The sequence below is a fragment of the Octopus sinensis genome, linkage group LG17, assembly GCF_006345805.1.
Source record: "Octopus sinensis linkage group LG17, ASM634580v1, whole genome shotgun sequence".
NCBI lineage: Eukaryota > Metazoa > Mollusca > Cephalopoda > Octopoda > Octopodidae > Octopus > Octopus sinensis.
The window spans coordinates 48,467,491-48,492,634 of NC_043013.1; the positions used below are offsets into that span (position 1 = coordinate 48,467,491).

General features: G+C 37.2%; 1 protein-coding gene across 2 annotated transcripts; it reads right to left on the reverse strand.

The window, feature by feature from the left end:
- Positions 1 to 106: 106 nt before the first annotated feature.
- On the reverse strand, positions 107 to 24,943 carry LOC115220955 (protein PRRC1-A). Of its 2 annotated transcripts, none has more exons than XM_036510550.1 (10): positions 24,798 to 24,943; positions 18,842 to 18,977; positions 17,747 to 17,859; positions 15,516 to 15,553; positions 10,889 to 11,000; positions 9,956 to 10,092; positions 8,737 to 8,791; positions 6,391 to 6,500; positions 3,713 to 3,870; positions 107 to 1,129 (listed from the first exon to the last, which is right to left on the reverse strand). In XM_036510550.1, the coding sequence occupies exons 5-10, from the start codon at positions 10,947 to 10,949 to the stop codon at positions 814 to 816; spliced, it is 837 nt and encodes a 278-aa protein (XP_036366443.1). In that variant the 5' UTR covers positions 10,950 to 11,000; positions 15,516 to 15,553; positions 17,747 to 17,859; positions 18,842 to 18,977; positions 24,798 to 24,943; the 3' UTR covers positions 107 to 813. The 2 variants fall into 2 exon arrangements, with proteins under 2 accessions (XP_036366443.1, XP_029647025.1); XM_029791165.2 differs by lacking the exon at positions 24,798 to 24,943 and adding an exon at positions 23,507 to 23,654.
- Positions 24,944 to 25,144: the final 201 nt, after the last annotated feature.

Below are 25,144 nucleotides of genomic sequence, written 5' to 3' on the forward strand. Positions count from 1 at the left end.
ATCATTTTCACATTAGTCTAAGGCCAAAATCTTTACCCAACAATATTTAATTTTGTTTTCTCTTTAAATGAAAAAATCTAAATAAAAAAAAAATGTACATGTGAAATAATAGTATAAAATATTTATTATTCCAAAACATTGAAGTGTTGTAACAAATAAACTAACAGAAGAATCACAGTTGAAATGAATTCCTGAAAATATGCTTCCTTAGTTATTTTCAGGTTACTTTTTCTTCCGTTGTATTATCATTGTAGGTCATACCACAACTACTGTACATCACATTTAGATATAGAGGTGAATACCTACCTGCTTAAATAAGAATTAAATACAAAAGGAAAGCAAATATTAAAGAATTGGAACTTTATAAATGCAATCCAGTAAGATTAAGAACAAATGTCTTTTTGTCTTGGATATAGAAAAATTAAATCAAAAATTTCTGTAAAGAAAGTACAAGATAAAAGAAATGGTTCAGGTGTCAGCACAGCTTAGACTAACAGCTTAATAAATTAGGAAATATATGAAAATTTAGATAATTCTGTGATATGGATACATATATAAAATAAATCTAAGATGTAGAAATAAAAAACTTATAAATATGAGTGGAAAAAAACCTACAAAACAAACTCAATTTTAGATATTGTTAGTTATTTGTCACCTCAAGTTTGAAATATTTGATCACCAGTTAGAAAATCTCATTTTATTTAAATACAAATTATTGCATTTTCGAAATAAAAATAGAGGGAGAGGATTGTAATGTTTAGATTCTTTTAGTACATTCTAAGAAAAAAAAAAAGACCCAAAAAATAATATACTTCAAGAAATATATGATGTTGGAAACTGTTGTTTATAGAGGTAAGCCAATACCTGAGCAGCTAAACTTAAACTCTGGTAGCGACTGACACCAGCTAAAGCTAACTGCCAATTAGAACGCCCAATATGTGGTTGGGCTTCTTCTACTACTTGCCCAATTGTCACAGCAAGGCCTGACCAGCGCAAGGGATAATCTGTGGGAGTCCGGTCCTGAGCGGTCAATACATAAGGTGTTGGAATTGGTGTTGGTTGAGAATAAGTAGTAACGGTGATATTATGGGCTGGATCCTGGAGGTGTAAACAACTCATCTCAAACCACCTGAGGAAAATAGAAATGGTAACACAGAATAAATATCATAAAACACATGTAGACAATATAAGAAACAACGCTACTATTACCACAGTTGTCCGACCAGTAAAGCAGCATCGACAGTTCAATTTCAAACAGATATTTAATTTAACCTTTTAGCATTTAAACCTGCCATATTATTCTATCTGTTTTATTTTCAAACTGGCCAGATATAACCTCTCATATCTTGCCTACCGCATCATTCCAAAAATAAACAATCTCATCGTTGAAATTTCAAAGCTATGAAACAATACATAATCATATATATATATATACTGGCAGATTGACCCGGCTTTGCTCGGGTGGATAGAAATTTGATGAATAACTTGTTTAAGCGTTAATTTTGACGAAATTGCATTCCATTTTATCCATACTTTTGGAAAAATCAAAACAAAGATATTGTCTGCAACAACGCATATTTTTATAAATTTGAAGAAAACGGCAGAACTTATGAAATCTGCTATTCAAATAAGGCTCAAAACACATAACAAAGTACAGTGTCAAAACAAGACAAAAAGATGTAAACGTTTGTGGTTTTTTTATTCGGTTGAGTCAAGAAGAAGTTAAAATATAATAACTTACGAACGATTGAGCCTTTCAACGTTTTCAATGAAAAGAATAATTTAATCTTCTAATTTATTTTTATCCATCAAAATATGCTGATTTTTTCAGGGAACGCTTCAAATTCACACTCATTTAATAAACACAACAGTATGAAAACATTTAAGCCATTTAAGACTGTCTAAGGGAAATAACTATATAAGCATTTTTAGAGAGTTACTTCCCTTATATAAACCTAACCAAAAATGCATTAAAAATGAAAAAAATGATGGTAAATTTTTTTTTAAATCGTAGGCTCATCGTAGACGCGCGCTAATACGCAGAAGGGCTCAATATGAATCATGACTATAAGATACCCGCTTTTGGTTAAACTGCACCGCAAAATGTGGGAGTAGTTAGGAATCTAAATCGGAAGAGACAGACACTCACACACACAACTTGGATTTTATATATAAAGATATATATGAAAAGACTGAGGAAGACTAGATGAAGTGTTGAAAAATGATCCCAAGAACTGATGTTGCGGAAGTTCCAATCCCCCATTCATGCATCGGCTCTGTTGCCTATTGTGTTTTTTTGCATCATCACTGTCTATTATCCTATTTGTTGTACCAGTTCTGTACCCTCTCATCTCATCTATCCACCACACCATGACACCCGTAACTGAGAATAGAATAATTTGTGCATAACTGAATATCTCCCTTCCTCATACATCAACCTCCCGTAATTATTTTCACTCCGGAATAACGATGCTTGAGAAGGAGAGAATTGCACTTGTCTGACCTTTACCCACCCACCCTGTCACTGTGCTTTCTTGAACACATTATCCCAAAGATAGATCAAGACCTCTCATCATCATTTTATCAATCTCTCCTCCACACCAGTCTACCCACCCATATATAACATGGGTGGGAGCTAGCATTGCATCCCCTCTTACTCAATTCCTTCATTCTCTCTCTTCTCACTGCCCCTATCACAGTGACTCCCTCTCACTAATCCCTAACACTACCTTTCCCTTCCCATTCCTCACTTCTCTTTCTTTCTTGTACCACTTTACACACCTATGTGTAACATAGGAGTACAAGGGGTACCGAAAAGAAACCAGAATGCCATTTTTGATCAAAAATTGTCTCACACTCAAAGCGGTGAGCAGAGGCTTTGTGTAAAACCAATTCCGTTTGCTTTGTAAGTTTCAGTTTCTTTTATTCAAACTGTATTCATCAAAATTAGATAGCAGCTATTATTAATGATAAAAGTGTCGTGCCAATGATAAGATATAGCAAGATAACTTCTTAGAATCCTGAAAACCATCAATTGCTACTTTCCAACTTGTATAATATCTTCAAAATATTCAAAGAATGGCAAAAGAAAATTCCAGCAATCTTTCCATACAATATAACTGTGAAATATTTTATGAGCTGCTTCATCATCATCATCATCATCATCGTTTAACGTCCGCTTTCCTTGCTAGCATGGGTTGGACGATTTGATTGAGGTCTGGCGAACCAGACTCCAATCTGATCTGGCAGAGTTTCTACAGCTGGATGCCCTTCCTAACGCCAACCACTCCGAGAGTGTAGTGGGTGCTTTTTACGTGCCACCAGCACGGGGGCCAGTCAGGCGGTACTGAAGGCGGCGAGCTGGCAGAATCGTTAGCACGCCGGGCGAAATGCTTAGCAGAATTTCGTCTGTCATTACATTCTGAGTTCAAATTCCGCCGAGGTCAACTTTGCCTTTCATCCTTTCGGGGTCGAGTAAATAAGTACCAGTTACGCCCTGGGGTCGATATAATCGACTTAATCCGTTTGTCTGTCCCCTCTGTGTTTAGCCCCTTCTGGGTAGTAAAGAAATAGGTACTGAATTTTAATTTGATTAGTGCAACAAAGGACACACTCTGTTTTAATTCACATTCCATGCTCGTTAAAATACCTAATCTCTGATTATGACATAACAGCAAATAGGTTGTGAAATACGATTAATTAGAAACATTACCCATCGACTTGAAGTTCTACAATGAAGCCTTCAATGGCAACAATTGCTTGCTTCTCTTTAATATCATCTTGTTGACGTAAGCGAGATATTCTTTCCTGAGCTCCTCGAAGTGCAGCAGCGTAGCCAAGAGGCTGAGCAGCGGTGTTACTCTCACTATCCTAAGGAAATATAATTGAAATAATGTCATCATTCCATTACTGAAAACCAAATAACACACAAATGCACCAACACAATAAGCTGAATATTAATATCAGTTTCAAATTTTGGCACAAGGCCAGCAATTTCAAATTTTGGCACAAAGCCAGCAATTTCAAATTTTGGCACAAAGCCAGCAATTTCAAATTTTGGTACAAGGCCAGCAATTTCAAATTATGGCACAAAGCCAGCAATTTCAAATTTTGGCACAAGGCCAGCAATTTCAAATTTTGGCACAAGGCCGGCAATTTCAAATTTTGGCACAAGGCCAGCAATTTCAAATTTTGGCACAAGACCAGCAATTTCAAATTTTGGCACAAGACCAGCAATTTCAAATTTTGGCACAAGGCCAGCAATTTCAAATTTTGGCACAAGACCAGCAATTTCAAATTTTGGCACAAGGTCGGCAATTTCAAATTTTGGCACAAGGCCGGCCATTTCAAATTTTGGCACAAGGCCAGCAATTTTAAATTTTGGCACAAGGCCAGCAATTTCAAATTTTGGCACAAGACCAGCAATTTCAAATTTTGGCACAAGGCCAGCAATTACTAATTTTGGCACAAGGCCAGCAATTTCAAATTTTGGCACAAGGCCAGCAATTACAAATTATGGCACAAAGCCAACAATTTCAAATTTTGGCACAAAGCCAGCAATTTCAAATTATAGCACAACGCCAGCAATTTCAAATTATGGCACAAAGCCAGCAATTTCAAATTTTGGCACAAGGCCAGCAATTTCAAATTTTGGCGCAAGGCCAGCAATTTCAAATTATGGCACAAAGCCAGCAATTTCAGGGGATTACATCAACACCAGTGTTCATCTGGTACTAATTTAATCAACCCTGAAAGGTTGAAAGGCAAGGTTGACCTTCGCGAAATTTGAACTTAGAATGTAATGACGTAGGAGTGGCTGTGTGGTAAGTAGCTTGCTTACCAACCACATGGTTCTGGGTTCAGTCCCACTGCGTGGCACCTTAGGCAAGTGTCTTCTACTATAGCCTCGAGCCGACCAAAGCCTTGTGAGTGGATTTGGTAGACGGAAACTGAAAGAAGCCTGTCGTATATATGTATATATATATATATGTGTTTGTGTTTGTGTGTGTGTATGTTTGTGTGTCTGTGTTTGTCCCCCCAACATTGCTTGACAACCGATGCTGGTGTGTTTACGTCCCCGTAACTTAGCGGTTCGGCAAAAGAGACCGATAGAATAAGTACTAAGCTTACAAAGATTAAGTCCTGGGGTCAATCTGCTCGACTAAAGGCGGTGCTCCAGCATGGCCACAGTCAAATGACTGAAACAAGTAAAAGAGTAAAGTGAGTAAAAGAGTATGAATGGAATGCCACTAAGCATTTTGCCTGGTGTGCTAACAATTCTGCTGCCTCACTGAATAGCAATATTACTATTTGAATTTAGGGTGGCAAGCTGGCAGAGTCGTTAGCATACCAGATAAAATGCTTAGTGGCATTTCGTCCATCTTTATGTTCTGAATTCAAATTCCACCAAGGTCAACTTTGCCTTTCATCCTTTCGGGGTCAATAAAGTAGGAACCAGTTCAGCACTGGGATGTAACTGACTTACACCCCACCCCTGAAATTGCTGGCCTTGCACTAAAATTCGAAATCTACATTACTATTTGAATCATTATTTGATTACAGGTATCAAATGTAACCTCTCTAGTGATCTTAACAGATTTCAATTACTTTGCTATTTCTAACAAAAAATATGTGTAAATGTAAATGTAAATGTGTGTATATGTATGTATGTATATATATATATATATATATATATTCACAACAACCTCGAACACACAAGAGTAAACAAGAGAATCAGAGACAGGCAAAAACAAGGAAAATGCCCCTTGTGTTTGAATACTGTGCAAATATTCTTTTAAAAAAAATTTTCTTTTAATTTTTCTAAATTTAATTGTTTTCCATACTTACAATTGAAAAAGTCTCAATGACTGAAACCGGTACTGAAATGTTTTTTATAAAATTATTTTAGCATTTTCTATCCTGACTTGTTTTTTCATATATATATATATATATATATATATATATATGTATGTCCCCATATATATATGGAAAAAAAAAGTCAAGGTAGAAAATGCTGAAATAATTTTATAAAAAAACATTTCAGTACTGGTTTCAGTCATTGAGACTTTTTCAATTGTAAGTATGGAAAACAAATTTTGGAAAAATTAAAAGCAAAGCTTTTTAAAAGTATATTTGCATAGTGTTCAAATACAAGTGGCGTTTTCCTTGTTTTTGCCTGTCTCTGTCTCTCTTGTAGGTTCGAAGTCGTTGTGAATTCTTGGTGGTGGTGGTGGTAGTAGTAGTAAGAGGAGGAGGAGAAGAAGAAGAAGTTCATTATTATTAACTGAAAAATGAAAGAATTGAAAAAAAAAATTGAAATAAAGATGGATTGATTTTAATAACAAAATCAATGACTTTTAAAAAAATAATTTAGTTCAAGGTGATGCTTACTCTTCCAGTAACAGTTGCCCGACCAAAAGCTTGTTGCATTGCTTCTCGAATAGGTCCAATTTTCACTTCTTTTGTGGAAGCCACAATAATATCAATGTCACCACCACTCTCTCAAGAAGAAAAAGAAATACTGTAATAATTAAACAAACTAATATACAACAGATGCTACATGCAAGATTTAATTATTTCACTGCCAATTACACTACATAGAAGCATATATAGCATTTGTTTAGCTATATTTGACCAACACTGTTTGAGAGGGTTTTTGAATTTACTATGAAATCATACACATTAAATATTTTTAAAATAATAATAATGAAATCATTGTATACAGTGCTCAGGTGCACCACAACTTGTCAAAAAGTGCGTATAGAGTATATGCAGTAATGTACAAATGTCTGGGAAGTGAACAGTGTATGAGTCAGATACATGCTTGCATGTGTGTATGGAGGGGAGAAAGATCAGGTGTAGTGTTGGCGAATCTCAGGAAGCATGGAAGTTTTGAAGGATGCAGTGCTCCGACAACTAACAACTGATGCCGGCAGTTTGTTCCATGCTTCAGCAACTCTTAGCGTGAAAAAATGTTTCCGAAAGTCATGGGAGCTGTGCTGTTTTCTGACTTTGTAAACATGTCCACGGGTGTTAGACAGGTGGGGTTTGAGAAGGTGCTCAGAGTTATTGTTTGTAAGATGGTTGATAATTTCATGGGTGTCTGCCAAGTCAGCTGCCAGACGTTGGAGTTTCAATGAGTGTCATTTTGTAGTCATAATGCCAGACTGCTTCATCTGTAGCTTAATAAGCCTAATTCTAATATTTTTGTTCCCCATCCTTACAGCCATTTTCTAGAGATTTTCAGTGTGGTTAGTACTAACTTGTTTGCTTTCCCCCCCAAATTAGTATGTATAATTTAGAAATACAGCAGAACAAAAAAATTTACAGGATGATTAGATTAACATGCTGTTCACTTACTTTTAGGAAAGGATGTGAAGTAGGATCACCTTCTTCATTCTAGCCATTTTATATTATACTAGCACTATGACCTGGCAACGCCGGGTGAGTGCTAGTGCATGCATATACAGCTGTGTGCATGTGCACATACACACGAGTACTGTCCAAATCTCCGACCAATCACATACAGCTAGCTGGCATTCAATTGGCGTATCAAGTTTCGGGCATTTTGATTGGGTTTTGGATAGAAAATTCACAAAAAAGTCACTTCTATTGATTTTTTAATGGCTTTGTGGGGTGACTGGGGAAATGTAAAGATGTGCATGACCACCCTTGGATGGTGTTGAATGACCATAGAAAGTGCGAGCCCTCTAACTGAAAAATTGTGGATTTGTATAAAGGACACAAACGCAGACATTTTGCCGCTTATATATATAGAGAGATTCAATGCATAATTACTGATACCAATAATAGCAAAGTGTTTATGTTTGTTTATATGAGATCTTTGATTTAATTAAATGATGTGAAAATTTTCAGATATTATCACTTTGTTATAGTAGTGCAACACCTGTGCAGCAAGAAATTAAACGAATGTATCACAGGAACAGAATACTCTTTCTGCTTCTCCTTTATGCTTAACTCTTTAGCATTTAATCTGGCCATATCCAGTTTATATCTGGATATTCTACTTGCTTTATGTTTAAACCAGCCAGATCCAGACTCTCACACATACCCTACAATGTTACTCTTTTACTCTTTTACTTGTTTCAGTCATTTGACTGTGGCCATGCTGGAGCACTGCCTTTTAGTCGAGCAAATCGACCCCAGGACTTATTCTTTGTAAGCCTAGTACTTATCTTATCGGTCTCTTTTGGCAAACCGCTAAGTAACGGGGACATAAACACACCAGCATCGGTTGTCAAGCAATGCTAGGGGGACAAACACAGACACATAAACACACACACGCATATATATATACATATATACGACGGGCTTCTTTCAGTTTCCGCCTACCAAATCCACTCACAAGGCTTTGGTCGGCCCGAGGCTATAGTAGGAGACACTTGCCCAAGGTGCCATGCAGTGGGACTGAACCCAGAACTGTGTGGTTGGTAAGCAAGCTACTTACCATACAGCCACTCCTGCGCCCTGTTAGTCTAAAAAAATATAGTCACATCATCAAAATCTCAAAGCAGTGAGATAGTGCATGAGTAATCCAAAACAGTGTGAATGAATAAGAATTACATTTGACAGAATAATCTGAATGCTAAAGGGTTAAGGCAAAAAACATCCATTTTGCAAGATTTTTTTCTAAAATCATACACCATTAATAAGTGCTGAATAATTAAATTTCTAGTTTCTAACTTGCACCATGATACACTTTCGGTGAATACTTACTTATATATTCTTTCATTTGAGGGTCCAAAGTTGTAATCACACTTTCAACTGAACTCTGTAAAAAGAAACATATATATAATAAATATGCTAAATATATCAAATAAATTTTGTTTCTCAGAATCAAAAAAACTTTCAAATTAAGAAAATATATAGAAATTTTTTGAATGCATATTGTTAAAAAAATATCCATGAGTTTCAGCAGTTAAAAAGATTGTCACAATTTTTAAGAGTTGAGATAATGTAATATTATTTTGGCTATCTTTTTCCCCATTCTCTTCAGCTGTTGTTGATGCTCTGTGGATAAAGCTTCAACATGGCATTGCTGGCTTATTTATGTTAGTTGAAGGCCTACCTGTCCACACTGTTCAATAACTGCAGGTTGGTTGAGGCATTCCTGTGGCCAGATGATTAATTCTACCCATCAGCACCTTGATGGAATTTGAATTCAGAATGTAAAGAACTGGAACAGATACTACCAGGCATCTCATCCAACACCCAAACATGCTGCTAACACTAGATTATTCTTATATCTTTCCACATCTTGCACATGGTTTGCATCTTTTGTTAGCATTCTTGTATTCCACATCTCAGGCATTATACAAAATACTTATACCCAGAATTACATTTACCTGGAACATTATACCAATATATTCAACCAACTACTAACACTTAGTAATTATCTGTAACTATTCAAATAATAGGAGTGGCTGTGTGGTAAGTAGCTTGCTTACCAACTACATGGTTCCGGGTTCAGTCCCACTGCATGGCATCTTGGGCAAGTGTCTTCTACTAAAGCCTCGGGCTGACCAAAGCCTTGTGAGTGGATTTGGTAGATGGAAACTGAAAGAAGCCTGTCGTATATATGTATATATATATATATATGTATGTGTGTGTGTCTGTGTTTGTTCCCATAGCATTGCTTGACAACCGATGCTGGTGTGTTTACGTCCCCGTTACTTAGCGGTTCGGCAAAAGAGACCGATAGAATAAGAACTGGGCTTACAAAGAATAAGTCCCGGGGTCGATTTACTCGACTAAAGGCGGTGCTCCAGCATGGCCGCAGTCAAATGACTGAAACAAGTAAAAGAGTAAGAGTAAATTAAATACCTTCTTCACTTAATTCATCTAAATAGTATAAATCCCTATTTTGAGAAGGTTTAAAATGACTGAACCCTCCCCCAAACAAAGCAAAACAAAATACATACACACATAGAATTACCTTAGTTTTCTCAACAACACGGGAAACAAAATTGCTACCAGAAAACCAACCAAACAAACTGCTGTGACTTTGTGTCATATCTTGTTGTGGGACAGTAGATGTTTCAGCCCTTGGTATTATTGGTGTTTCTACATGATCTAATGTTGGAAATGGACAGGATTAGCAAACGACCAGAGTAGAGTAGCAGAGAACAGAACAGAACTCAGCTACAAAAAGAAACCTTATAATCAAATAGTCTGCAATGATGTTGCAAGTAGAATTTCCATGCTTGACTGAGTAATTAAAGCTGTACCTACAGCTACTCTGCTAATTAGTAAAATTCACAGGATATATAATGAAATATATAATGAAATATATAATGAAATATATAATGAAATAAATGTCCATTATTACATAGCAAGCACAAGTAACAATCAGACACTGAGAAAACAATGTCAACAATACAATTCCTCTTAACCTGTATTCAAATATTAAAAGAAATTTTTTTTTAACCTGGCATAAACAAAACAGAATGTGTGGCAGAACAACCAGGATAAAGTCAAATTATTGCAGATGGCAACATATTTTACCTTTGATTAAAAACGTACAACCGTTCTTGCATTGGATAGTTTAAAACTACTTTAAGACTACAATTAATCAAATAGGTTTCATTCAATAATAGTTGAAATGGATACATTTGACTATATAAGTAAACCGTAATTAAAATATTGGTTTCAAATTTTAGCACAAGGCCAGAAATTTTAGGGGAGGGGAATAAGTCAATTACATCGCCCTCGGTGGTCAACTGGTACTTATTTTATTGACCTTGAAAGGATGAAAGACAAAGTTGAACTCAGACTGTAAAGATGGACGAAATGCTGCCAAGCATTTTGCCCAGCATGCTAACGATTCTTCCAGCTGGCCATCTTAATTGTAATTAAAATATTAACTCACCTGATGGGAAGCTTTTGTCTCGGATGGAAGATGGGGGTTGAGATATAGTTAAACTGGACATTGGCGTATCAATTTTACTGGGTTCTGTTACAAAGAGGTAGCCATAGTCATGCTGAAAAAGATTATATACATAAAAGTCTTAGGGTGAAAGTACAGCCAATTAATTAACCAACACATATTTTATCACTCTTAGGAAGGTGAAATAGAAAGTGAAACTACAAGATTTAGTACATCATTACAGTGATGTACTAAACTTTGCATAGTAAAGTATAGATTGTGACCTAGTACTAATAAGTTGAGTCCTTTTTCCCTACCCTTTTTTTTTATGTAAAGTGAAATATTCTATTCAGAAATAACTTAGTTGTCGGAGCACTGCATCCTTCAAAACTTCCATGCTTCCTGAGATTTGCCAACACTACACCTGATTTTCTCCCCTCCATACACACACAAGCATCAACCTGACTCATACACTGTTCACTTCTCAGACATTTTTACATTACTGCATACGCTTTATATGCACTTTCTGACAAGTTGTGGTGCACCTGAGCACTGTATACAATAATTTCATTATCATTATTATTATTTTATTACTAGAACCAGAAATCCAGTAAATAGTCTTATTTTAATTTTTTTAAAAAGGTAAAAATAATTAAGAGTATTCTTCATGAATAAAAGAAATTAACAATTATACTGAAGACAGTAAAGGTACTAAAAGAGAATAAATGATTTAGAATTCCAATAAAAAGTCTTGTTTCAGTTTTTCAGTAGTTTTCCTTAGCGGAAACCCTCACTCTGTATCTTCTGATCAATGCCATACCAACAAAGCAAGCATCGAAAGAAATATAAAATATTTGGTTATTTAAGTCAGTAAAGAAGAATTCAAGATATGTAGTACTCAAAGAGTATTTTTCAGAACATAGCATGAAAGTAGTTTGCATGATTCAACAATGATGTTATAGCATTTAACGTACTTTTAAGAGCAACAATGAAGACTAATGAACACAATAGACCTGCCAACTTCCAAACAAAAGCACTGTACTAACAAATAAATCATCCAATGACTATGTAGTTAAAGATTTTGCCAACCACAACTAATAATAATATAATGAAATTATTGTATACAGTGCTCAGGTGCACCACAACTTGTCAGAGTATATGCAGTAATGTACAAATGTCTGGAAAGCGAACAATGCATGAGTCAGATACATGCTTGTGTGTGTATGGAGGGGAGAAAATCAGGTGTAGTGTTGGCGAATCTCAGAAAGCATGGAAGTTTTGAAGGATGCAGTGCTCCGACAACTAACAACTGATGCCGGCAGTTTGTTCCATGCTTCAGCAACTCTCAGCGTGAAAAAATGTTTCCTGAAGTCATGGGAGCTGTGCTGTTTTCTGACTTTGTGAATATGTCCACGGGTGTTAGATGGGTGGAGTTTAAAAAGGTGCTCAGAGTTATTGTTGGTACGATGGTTGATAATTTTATGGGTGTCTGCCAAGTCAGCTGCCAGATGTCGGGGTTTCAATGTGTCCATGCCCAGGGAAGTTAGGCGTTCAGGATATGGCAAATGCCTGATGGAGGGTATTCTTTTGGTTGCACGTCGCTGAATGGCTTCCAGACGATTGATATCCTGGGCAAGATAGGGGTTCCAGACTGGTGATGCAAATTCCAGGTGAGGTCTTACCATAGCTATATAAAGCTGCAGATAGATAGTCGGAGAACAGCTCACAAAGGATTTGGTGAGTGATGCCAAGACACCCTCAGCCTTCTTGACAATTTTAGCGATGTGAAAGCAGCAGATCTAACTTAGATTGTCTCAGTTTTCCTGACAAGCTAAAATACAACCAGCATATTTTATAAAGTACTTAGTGTTAGGAAGGACTGCTAGCTGTAAAAACCATTAAAAAATGGAATGTACAAGTGAGCTGTAGTCCTCTTTATAATTTTGATAAAGTGTTAGTTTCAATGGATGTACACTCATTTCACTTCTTTCAAAGATTTTCATACACTAAATCGAAATCAGTCCATTTAATACATAACTTTGTGTTGGTCTGTCAAAGAAAAACAAATAGAAAACCTGAAAGGAGAAGGGGTAGCTTATATGATATGAGATATTGTTTTTAAGAAAAATGAAGAATTTTTTCCCAACATTTTGTGGCAAGTGATGGTTTACAATATAAGTTTGTTTTCTTAAAATGGGGTTTATTTAGAATAAATTTTAAAAGTATTTACTTCTATTTTATCAAAATAAGATTGTTTACTGTAAGAAATATTTGTTTTGGAATGTGCTTGAGAAATTTATTTTGGAAATTTTACTGAACTAGTTTATAGTTTATTTGGAATATGCTACTTTAATTACAGATTTCGTTGTGGATAAATTTTTTAAATTGAATTATGCCAGAATAGAGCTTTGTTGAGCACTCTGTTGTTTTAGCAAGATATTTTTATCAAGAGATAATTTTAAAAATAAAAAGCACTGGGGCTGGTGCCATGTAAAAAGTACCCAGTACACTCTGTAAAGTGGTTGGTGTTAGGAAGAGCATCCAGCTGAAGAAACCATGCCAGAACAGACAATGGAGCCTGATGCTACCCCTGGCCTTACCAGCACCGGTCAAAACATCCACCCCATGCTAGCATGGAAATAGATGTTAAATGATAGTGATGATAATGATGGTGGTGGTTTTGATGATGAAGAAATCTCAAAATGACCATAACCTAATTCAATAAAATCTAAGCCTAAATTAAAATTTTAAAATGCAAGAAAATGAACTTAAACCTATCCCTCACCCCACAAAAAAAAACTATCTAAAATACACAATGTAAAAAAGTAAATTCAAGTTGTAAGGTATTAAAAATGTCCCTAAACCATTACAAACCAAAATAGGTTACAACCATAAAGTATAGTAAAAACATTCTCCACCGTTTGCAAGAGAATATCTCATGCAATTACACAAGCCACCTACTCCTATTTCGATGAAGTTTTTTTACCTATCTCCTTTTCACTCACACACAAAAAAGCAGGTATTTATTAGATTAAGAGAGCAGTTTCTTTGTACTAACACCGGTTACCTCCCTTCCACTAATCGCAGCCCTTGTCTCCCCCTACAAATACTTGTCACCTTCCTTCCACTAATCCAGTTCGTGTCTCCTTCCAGACCAGTTGATATTCTGCTCAGTTAAAGTATTTCATGTAGCCTAAAACTTATTCCACTGTTTGATTTATATGTACCTCATATTTTAATGGTTAGTGTAGGGGGGTATATAGTACAATAAAAACAATTGCTCTAACAAAAATCGTCCCACCCTTGGTGGCATTGTAGCAACGAAAAACTGAGGAAAGGTATTCAAAAAAAAAAAGAAAACGATCTTTTCGGTTTGAACGGCAGTTTTTAACATAATTTCTAGGTTTTATAAACACATTCTACCAGTATACGAAGTTTAAAATTTTTTAGTTACCTAAAAATTATGTTAAAAACTGCCGTTCAAACCGAAAAGACCCTCCAATTAATTTCTTCAGTATAATGAGTGAGCCAAAAAAAAAATGTTTTTTTTTAATCTGCTCAATTAGGGTCACCTGGGATTGAATGTGAATACTTTCTTTGGATCTTTTCGGTTTGAACGGCAGTTTTTAACATAATTTCTGGGTAACTAAAAAATTTTAAACTTCGTAAACTGGTAGAATGTGTTAATTATGTTAAAATTATGTTAAAAACTGCCGTTCAAACAGAAAAGATCCATTAATTGTTGCTATGAAAGAATAATCTTAATCTAATGAAAGCTCTGTTAGGCTTACAAAGAATAAGTCTTGGGGTCGTTTTTTCGACTAAAGGCGGTGCTCCAGCATGGCCGCAGTCAAAATGACTGAAACGAATAAAAGAATGTATTTGAAAAATTTATATTCTGAACAAAATGTCATTTGAGGAAGATTTCTCTGCTATTTCTAGCAAGGGCCACGTATAAGTACCTCTGTATTAAAACTATTACCCAATGTTGGCAACGAAAGAAGAAACATGAATTATCTCCCTTCTTCTATGAAACTAGCATCAGTGATTTTTAATTTTTTGTTTCTGGTTTTTCTCCCAGAAGAAAGTAGACACATTGTGATGGCATCTGCCTATGTTCTAAGTCGCATGAGACAACTGTGATTAACATTTCACTTGAACAACTGTAAGTCAACATGCTTCAGCAGAAACACATGCAGAGTGGGGATTTACGAGGAATGATGTTTTGAGAAAGGACTCTAACCTGGGGGAGAAACACGCACAGTATGGAAGATGAAAGGAGGAGAGAAAAATATGCCTTGAGTGAAAGCAGCACAAAATGAGTCAGCTCCCATAAGCAAAGGATACTTTAGTTGCAATGGAAAGATGAGAGAGAGAGCACATTTATGGGCCAGAAGCTGGAGTGTAATGGTGAGAGACTTTACACCAGTAAAATTACTTTTCTCTCAATGTAATTTAGGATGTCAGTGTGTGTAGCAGTATCTTCATCTAGATGTGAGAGCTGTACTTTACTGTGGTGTCTGGACTTGTGCTCTCAAGAGTTGTAGATATACTTACAAATTTGACAACAACAAAATGACTAAGAGGAAACACACAAATAAACACATATTAAAATTGTCAAAGGTCCTACCTTGGAGTTCCTAGTGTTGTCACGGGGGAAGAAGAGACCTGGAAAAGGAAAAACAGAAATTGTAAATTCCAGATATTTATGGATTTTAAAAAAAGAAATTAGATAATTTTACAGAAAAGCACAACAAAGCTCAAATTGATTCTGTTCTTTTGGTTTTTGGCACTGTAACATTATATTTGACCAAAACTGACACTAAAGCAGAGTAAAACCATCATTATCATGTTTATCAGGATTAAAATTGAAAATCAAAATACAAATTTGTAACCCTAAACTTTTAAGTTGCATATATGAAGTCTTAATTCACTGGGTCAATTTAAATTCCAACACGATTACTTTTAATGGTTCTGCAAAAAATACCGAAGCACTTTCTACTTCTAGCCACAAGGCCCGAAATTTAGCGGGAGAGGTTAAATTGATTACATCAAGTTCAGTGCTTGATGGCTACTTATTTTATCAACTCCAAAAGGGATGAAGGGTAAAGCTGGCCTTGGCAGAATTTGAATTCAGAATGGAATGTAAAAATAGATGAAATGTTGCTAAGTATCTTGTCCAGCATGCTAACGATTTTGCCAGCTCACCACCTTTCCAAAATTCCTTAATATTTAAAATATTTTCATATTTGATCAAGTAACAGTCAACAAAAATACTGAGTATTTTATGAGATACAAGAAAAAATCCTGTAGAGGGGAGATGTGGTCACAATTATGTGAGAAAAAACATATTGCCACCGCAAGGCAGACAAAAAGCTCTGAATCCAGTAAGGACTCCTCGCTAGTACAAAAAAAATGGTTGCCCACCAAAGGACCCGAGGGCTGCAGGAGTAAAGGAGGACCTGCTGCACGCGTCACAGGAACCTCACCCTCTCGCGGCCCAAGGGAAAAAGAAAAAAAGAAAGAAGAAAAACGGGACATTGCCGGCGGGTTGTGACACGCTGCCCGCATGTCCCAATTCTCCTCCGGCGGGTGTGCCGCTGGAGGATGAATTTGTGGTCCTCTTCCACAAAGGAGGAACCACAGAAAATGAAGTAAAGAAAATGGAAAGGAGGGGCCAATGGGAGGGACTTCTGTCCTGCACGGAGGATTCTGAGTGGCCTTCGCAGGTGGCTGCGGAGGTCCTATGGGATAGTGATCTGTGCAGGATCATGAATTCCTTCCCGGAGGACTCCGACAGATTTATGGCTGTGTGGTCCAGCCTGGAACTGAGTACATGCTTCAATGAAGCAAGGATACTGGTTGGCTGGATAACCTGAACGAGTCTAGAAAATGTGAAACATGTGACTTTTTGTGTAAGGTACGAGGTTCATAGCCTCATTGTGTTTTAAAAAAGAAAAAAGAATTCTGAATATTGTGTTTTTTATGTAAGAGGTTTATTGCCTCATTGTGTTTTCGGGAAAAATGAAAAATGAACATTGTTTTAGAGAAGCAGAAGTCGGCGGGCGCTTTTCGTCTTATCCCATCATCATTTTTGCATCATTATCATTCATCCCATTAATGTCCGTGTCCAGCCCGCAAAGCTTCTATCTGTGTGATGCCCTTATGGCAAATTATATGAAATAAAGAAGTTTTGCTAGGGAATTCTGTCCTGCATGGAGGACCCTGACTGGCCTTTGCAGGTGGCTGCAAAGGTCATGAGGAAGAACAACCTGTTCAGGATAAGGGATTCTTTCTCCGAGGATACCTGCATATTTATGCTAGATTGGCCTGACTTGGAGCCGTCCAGGTGTTTAGCTGAGGCGAGAAGTCTGGTCGGGCAGGAAGATTGTTTCATTGATTCATAAATGGACTTGTGTAAGAGGTTTATTGCCTCACAATGGCTTTGTATGTCGTAAATGTAAGAGGTCTGTTGCCTCCTTAATGTGTTATTATGTAAGAGGTTTGTTGCTTCAATATGTATTTAAGAACAATATGCATGCATGTATGTATGCATGCATGCATACATTCTTGAAGCTGGTGCATGCACGTGCGTGTGTGTGTGTATCTGTCTTTGTGTATATGTTTGTTCCCCGTCATCACTTGACAACTGGTGTTGGTGTGTTTACATCCCCATAACTTAGCAGTTTAGCAAAAGAGGCCAAAAAAATAAGTAACAGGCTTTACAAGAAAATATTAAATATTGGGGTAAATAAGTTTGACTAAAATTCTTCAAGGAAGAGCCTCAGTGTGGCTTTAGTCCAATGATTGAAATAAGTAAAGGATAAAAGGTAAAAGTAATATTTAAACATAATAACTTACATCAGTTGTAGTCGGGAAAATTGTCGATCCATCTGTAAAACTACTGGAGAGGGACGAACTAAGAGAAGACAACACAGGTGAGGCTGAACTACCGTTACCGTTGCCACCAGCAGCTGAAAGGAAAACCATATTATTAAAGGATCTTGAGAATTGTTATAATAATAATAATAATGAAATTATTGTATACAGTGCTCAGGTGCACCACAACTTATCAAAAAGGGCATATAAAGTATATGCAGTAATGTACAAATGTCTGGAAAGTGAACAGTGTGTGAGTCAGATATATGCTTGCGTGTGTATGGAGGGGAGAAAGATCAGGTGTAGTGTTGGCGAATCTCAGGAAGCATGGAAGTTTTGAAGGATGCAGTGCTCCAACAACTAACAACTGATGCCGGCAGTTTGTTCCATGCTTCAGCAACTCTTAGCGTGAAAAAATGTTTCCGAAAGTCATGGGAGCTGTGCTGTTTTCTGACTTTGTAAACATGTCCACAGGTGTTAGACAGGTGGAGTTTGAAAAGGTGCTCAGAGTTATTGTTTGTAAGATGGTTAATAATTTTATGGGTGTCTGCCAAGTCAGCTGCCAGACATCGGAGTTTCAATGTGTCCATGCCCAGGGAAGTAAGGTGTTCAGAATATGGCAAATGCCTGATGGAGGGTATTCTCTTGGTTGCACGTCGCTGAACGGCTTCCAGATGATTAGTATTCCGGGCAAGATAGGGGTTCCAGACCAGTGATGCAAATTCCAGGTGAGGTCGTACCATAGCTATATAAAGCCACAGATAGATAGCCAGAGAGCAGCTCACAAAGGACTTGGTGAGTGATGCCAAGACACCCTCAGCCTTCTTGGCAATTTTAGCGATGTGTTTTGTCCAACGCAAATCGCTGTCGACAATAACGCCCAGGTCACGTTGACACAAAGACTTTTTGAGAGATTAGTGTTATATGTTGATGTACTTATTTCGACACTTGACTGTGTTGGTCTAACACAGTATCAGATCAAACAAGATAACTTCATTTTCTCAGAAAAAAAATAGGACTTTGTTTAAACAATATTTAAAACATAAGCATTCAGAGTATATAATAGTAATTACTCACAGGAAATCACATCTGTCTGAGCTGCTTCTTGAAGCTGGTGAGCAATTTGTGCAGAGGGTCCAGAAGATTCCAGCTTCTCCAGAATCTCTGCCTGCTGATCACTAAACACTTCTTCCATCATCTTGGCCCATCAGATCTATGCAAATTGAACAAAACTGAAAATTAACACCACTTTCAGATCTTTACCATTTACTAGTATATATGTATAAATGTAGTTATGTGTGTATGTGTATATATTGTTGTTGGCATCCTTTTTGTCTCGGAAGACAATGGAGTTGCGCATAAAATAATCCGGTCCAGCTTTTACATTTCATGTCCTAATACATAATAATAATAATGAAATTATAGTATACAGTGCTCAGGTGCACCACAACTTGTTAGACAGTGCGCATAAAGTATATGCAGTAATGTACAAATGTCTGGAAAGTGAATAATGTATGAGTCAGATACATGCTTGTGTGTGTATGGAGGGGAGAAAATCAGGTGTAGAGTTGGTGAATCTCAGAAAGCATGGAAGTTTTGAAGGATGCAGTGCTCCAACAACTAACAACTGATACTGGCAGTTTGTTCCATGCTTCAGCAACTCTCAGTGTGGCTGTGTAGTCCTATCCTGGACAAACACTTCCTCTGGCAGGTGCTGCAAATGTAGCGAAGACTTTGCTTGGCTGGTTGTAATGTCATACTTTCTTGTTGACATCTTTTCTTGTCTTTCCATTTCTCCTCTCTCTCTCTCTCTCTGTCACTCCTTTGCGTTCCCTCTTTTACGGTACGTCACCAATCTCCACGGTTGCTGGCAACTGCTTCCCAATTACTAATATTGATGTTGCAGACCTTCATGTCCCTTATGCAAACATCCTTGTATCGTAAGAACGGTCTTCCCACAGACCTAGTGCCCCTAGCAAGCTCTCCGTAGAGTATGTCCTTGGGGATTCTGCCATCTTCCATACAGCTAACATGTCCAAGGCATCTTATACGTCTTTGTGTGAGGAGTGCAAACATGCTTGGTATTTCTGCTTGCTTGCAGCATAGCAATGGGAGTTGTCCTGGAAATTGGAGGTGTCATGGTGGAGGATGTGGCCTGGCTTAGAAAGAAGGACTGCAACCACATCAATGTGGCAGAGCTGGATGCCATGTTGAAGGGTTGAACCTGGCCCTGAGGTGGGGGCTGCATACCATTGAGATCTGGACCGATTCGGCCACTGTACTTGGATGGGTGGGGGTCAGTGGTCACTGGCGAGTGGAGAGTGTGAACCAAAGGGAGCACAGAGATGCTGATAAGACGCCGTTTAAGAATTGTGGGCAAGCTAGCTGCCAAGTTTGACCTGAGGCTGAGTGTGGTTTTTGTGCCCTCTGAGAGGAACAGAGTGGACGTCCTGACCAGAGTAAAGAAAGCCTGGCTGCAGGTGCCAGAGGATCTGGAGCAAGGGGTGGCATCAGTGTGTCAACTGAGTGACTCAGGGCTGAGGAGACTGCAAACCATGCACCACATGGGGGTGGACAGGACCCTGTTCCTAGCCAGGAAAATTGACTCGGATGTGACCAGGCAGCGTATGCAGAGTAGTTGGGAGCTGCGACAGGTGCCAGTCTATTGACCCCGCTCTGGGTGTGCATGAGGCAGGAAGCATTCCAGTGGAACACAACTGGCAGTGGACGTGACGTACTACCAGCAGAGGACATACCTGTCAATGGTCAACTGTAGACCGGGGTGGTTGGCCATATGGAGCGAGATGAAGACAGGGACCGTGGAGGAAATCACAAGAATACTGAATGAGATATTCCTAGAATGAAGCCCTGTGGATGAGCTGCTTATAGACAATGGCACTGCATTTTGCTTGGAGGTACTGAGGGAAATGCTTGACAAGTGGTATGTTAGCTGTTTCTTCAGAGCGACATACCAGCCAAGTGGAAATGGGGTTGTGGAGAGGCATCAATGCACCATCAAGACCATAGCAGAGAGGGACCACATCTTACGGGATAGGCTGAGGAGTCAGTGCCACACAGGACAATATTCAAGTATGAGTGGAGACATCCATGTACTGCATCACCACAACCCACATAGGAGAAAGAGAATGCCTTTGTGCAGATCAGGGAAGAAGTCTGGGTTAAACCCCCAAATGCGCAGTGCACATCACAGTAGAGAATGGGGACAATAACCTCTGTAAATTCGAGGAACAACGTGTCCGTAGATGGCATGTCACATCATGTTTTGGATGTGCACAGGATCATCAGTGCACCAGAGGATGGAGCCAACAGTAATGGACAAGAGGACGAAGCCAGCAGCAACAAGCCAGTCCTGAAGCCCCATGGCAGTCAGAGGGAGCGATGCCCCTCCTCACTGGCTGACTGATTACGAGACAAGTTAAGGTGTATGGTCAGGGTTGAGAAGAGGGTATGGGCAGGTTGGTTGAATGATCTTCAGATCAGAGGGGCATGTGGTGTTATGAGCCAGGCTGTGTTGTAGGGACAGACTGGAAGTGAGGGAGTAGGCATGTCCTGTCGGAAGTGGGGCCTGTGGGTCCCACCAGAAGGGTCACAGTGGGCATGTGGGGGTTAGCGAGGCACGAGCAGTCAGTTGGTGGCAAACAGCGCATGAGAGCGGGTGCATTAGACTGTACAGCGACAGACAGCACGTGGATGTTGAGTGAATCTTGCAGATTGAAACAGAGCACGTGTACGTTGAGAGTGACCCTTTTCCGGACCGACAGGTAAGACTACCGTAATTCTCTCTTTGCTTCCGTCTTTTCCCTCCTTCACATCACAAGAACAAAATGAGCATTATTTTAAGATTATGAAGTTCATTTTCAACATCTCTTTTATGTGCAATACAAATTAGCACACAGCAAATTTTACCTTTAAACTCAAACCTGAAAGCCTTATAACTTTTTCTGGGGGCATGTAGTCACAAACATTGTAACATGGTGTACTTTTCGGAATATCTGCATTGATTAGTCCAATCAAATATTATAGAGGATTACAAAACACATCAAATCTAAAATGCTGCTTGTTATCTGTGAAGTCAAGTAAAACAGTTTCTGATCATTTCTCTTCTAGTCACTCCAAGAGTTTCCACGTGGACTGCAGTCAGATTAAAATTTCAAAATGGGATGGCATATTCTAAATAATTAAAGGATCATTGCTATATCTTTTCCCCTGGTTTTGGGTTTGAAACTTTTACAACAGCATTTTATACATGATAAAATTTTATAAAAGTTGTCTTCTATAATTTCATAACACTCGTATACCCGAACACCGTTCAATTTAAATAACATTAGGACTTCGATGTATTCAAATAACCCTGCATAATATTTATACTTATTTTCAGGAAATGTCAGATGAAAGTACACCAAAGTAAATTGGTTCCGATGTTTTGCACCTCACTCCATAACACACGCACTTATCCAAATTAATGAATTCTGTATATGAGGGATCGTTGTTCTCAAATTATAGATATAGTTACATTCTCCTCATTATGGCTAAACTCGAAACGTTTGACTTGGCACTTTTCTAAGAATTCTAATCGTTAGCAAAATGTTTTGATTCACACTCAAAATTCAATTTGTAAATTTTTCTTGCCTTAAAGATAAAAAGAAACTGCCACCAAGTAATGGTAATAATAATAATAAATACCCCACACACATATATCAATTACTTCCACAGAAAACTTTAAGTTTAGTTTACGAAAGTGCGACAGGTTTTCAGTGACTGCCACATAAGCAAGAAAAATCAATCTAAGACAACTACTGAGATCTGAACTGAAGAAACAGTTGTCCGTTCTTACAGTTCAAGACAACACTTGTGTGTGAAATACTGAATGTGTTGCACCACGCACAGACATTTAATAATAACTTAAGGATATACAGCAATTTAGGGACCCCCGTCGAAAATAGTCATATCGTCCAAGTTCAAAAAGTAACTGAAATAAAGATTCCATTTGACAGACACCCGAATAGTTTTTTGGGGTTTTTTTTTTTTTGTTTTACAGAAACATAAGAGATTAGGAAGACGCTTGCTTTCTAAATTATAAATTACTTTTAAGCAGCACAATAGAGGGGTTCGTATCGAATGCAAAGTAAATGTGATCGGGTTCGTATCGAAGTAAACCAAATTTAGTAAAAGACACAGTAAACATCGATACAATGAAATGTACAACGCGTGAACATGCATCAACGTATATATACACACATATATATATACATACACACACACACACATATATATATATATATATATATATATATATATATATATATATATATGAGGGATCGTTGTATATATACATATATATATACAATGTATATATACATATATATACATATATATATATACAATGTATATATATATATATATGAGGGATCGTTGTATATATACATATATATATATATATATATGTAATATAGATATATATATATACAATGTATATATACATATATATATATATATACATATATATATATACACTGTATATATACATATATATATATATGAGGGATCGTTGTATATATACGTATATATATACAAATATATACAGTGACAAACAGATACATTATGCATTATTACATACATGGCTAGAGATAATTACAAGGACGAACAGGGGGTAATTAGCAGGGTGATTAGCAAATACAAATGAGAGCAGATGACAGACGTGGAAAGAAAGAGATTGTTTACCACAACTCCGAATTGCCAAAATGGATTCTATGACGTCAAGCCACGTCACCCCCGGGGAGCCTCGCTTTCGACAATGGACTAAAAATAAACTTGGAAACTCCCTTTCGGTAACCGGAGTTTAGCTACACTTCTAAGGAATTAGTTCATTCTGGGGAATACGGGTTTAGGAATGCAACGAGCTATAAAAAGACCTGTTCGATAATGGCTATCAAATAGTCATTGCTTGTATAACAATCGCTAAAAGATCTGAGAACGAGAGTTATTGGATGGGTTTCCCCTAGAAGACTCCTCGTTAAGCGTCAAATCAATTTTGATCGAGCAGATCTAAAATCAAAGATATTTTCTCCTGTATCTTGTTTATCGAAGATTGAATTATCCAAAGTGAATTTTCTTTTTCTTCTTTTTTTTAAAAAAAACCCCAAAAGACGGTAGGGTGTGATTTGAGAGTATCCAGTCATTATATAGCCCTGAGTCAGCAATGATAAAGTTAAACCATGACGAAAGACGTTACAGCTATGATAAGTCTGTCTTTTATTCAAACAGTTTATCTAAGACATCGTAATTAATACCTAAATGTATAGTAATAGAGAGTTCGACATAGAAGGTAAAATACAATACGTAAGTGAGGGGTCACTAAAGAATGCAACGCGCAAGATTGAGGGCTGGGCATATATATGCAACGTGATTTTGGATCTTGACCATTTCCAGCCAAGCAGAGAGACCGCTAGCACCCACTGACTTTTACAGAACTATGATTTTTTTGTTGATAACAATTGCCTCTTTGGCGCTGAATGAAGATATTATCTTCCCCTTTTAACTGTTTTTTTTTTTACCCTTTTTGTTGAGAAGAGTTTTCTTTTTTATGTTGTGTCTGGGGAGAGTCATTTTCTTTTTGTGCCTTATTATTTAACACACTCACCGGTAAAATTTCCACTTTTTTCTTATTTTTATTTTCCTAAAATTTTCGATGCGTAGTGGAAGTTTTACCGGTGAGTGTGTTAAATAATAAGGCACAAAAAGAAAATGACTCTCCCCAGACACAACAGAATATGCTTCAACACACGAACTCATATAAAGAATCTTGCAAACCAAATCCAAAAACGAAATATAATGAGTTTTTTTTTTAGTTCTTATTACCAACATATATAATGGATATGATACATATATAATACAAAACCTCATTAAAATACAAATCTAAAACCGAAGAAAGCACAAACATGAACGAAAAAAAAACTATGGAAAAAGAGGAGGAAAGAAAACAAGAAAAAAGCATTAATTCAACACCAAGTACCTCAACTGGTCGTACACCTCAAGGTTCACGCTGCTATACGCTCATCCCAAAAAATATGTGCTTTTTATGCTCTATTAACGCAAACACGACAATACAAACAAGTTATTTCATACTCGTATCAACTATTCCATAAAATATTATCTCAATGATTTTTTTTTTTTTTTTTGTTATTTCACATTAATTTTCCCATGATATGAGCTCTATCTCATGTATACTTTGATGTAAGAGCCATTATCATTATCACTTCAGAACCATCATCCTCACTTATTTTCATTATATATAATTTTCACACACGAAAGATTTGTGTAAATAAATTTCTGTCATTATATGTCACGTGTGTTTATTTT

What these genes read in the sequence shown, in the direction of transcription:
- LOC115220955 (XM_036510550.1), bottom strand. Translation starts at nt 10,949, where the DNA reads ATGTCCAGTTTAACTATATCTCAACCCCCATCTTCCATCCGAGACAAA. An exon ending in AGACAAAAGCTTCCCATCAG is followed by an intron (nt 10,093 to 10,888) that starts GTGAGTTAATAT and finishes TTCCAACATTAG; the next exon opens with ATCATGTAGAAACACCAATA. An exon ending in TCAAATGAAAGAATATATAA is followed by an intron (nt 6,501 to 8,736) that starts GTAAGTATTCAC and finishes TTTCTTCTTGAG; the next exon opens with AGAGTGGTGGTGACATTGAT.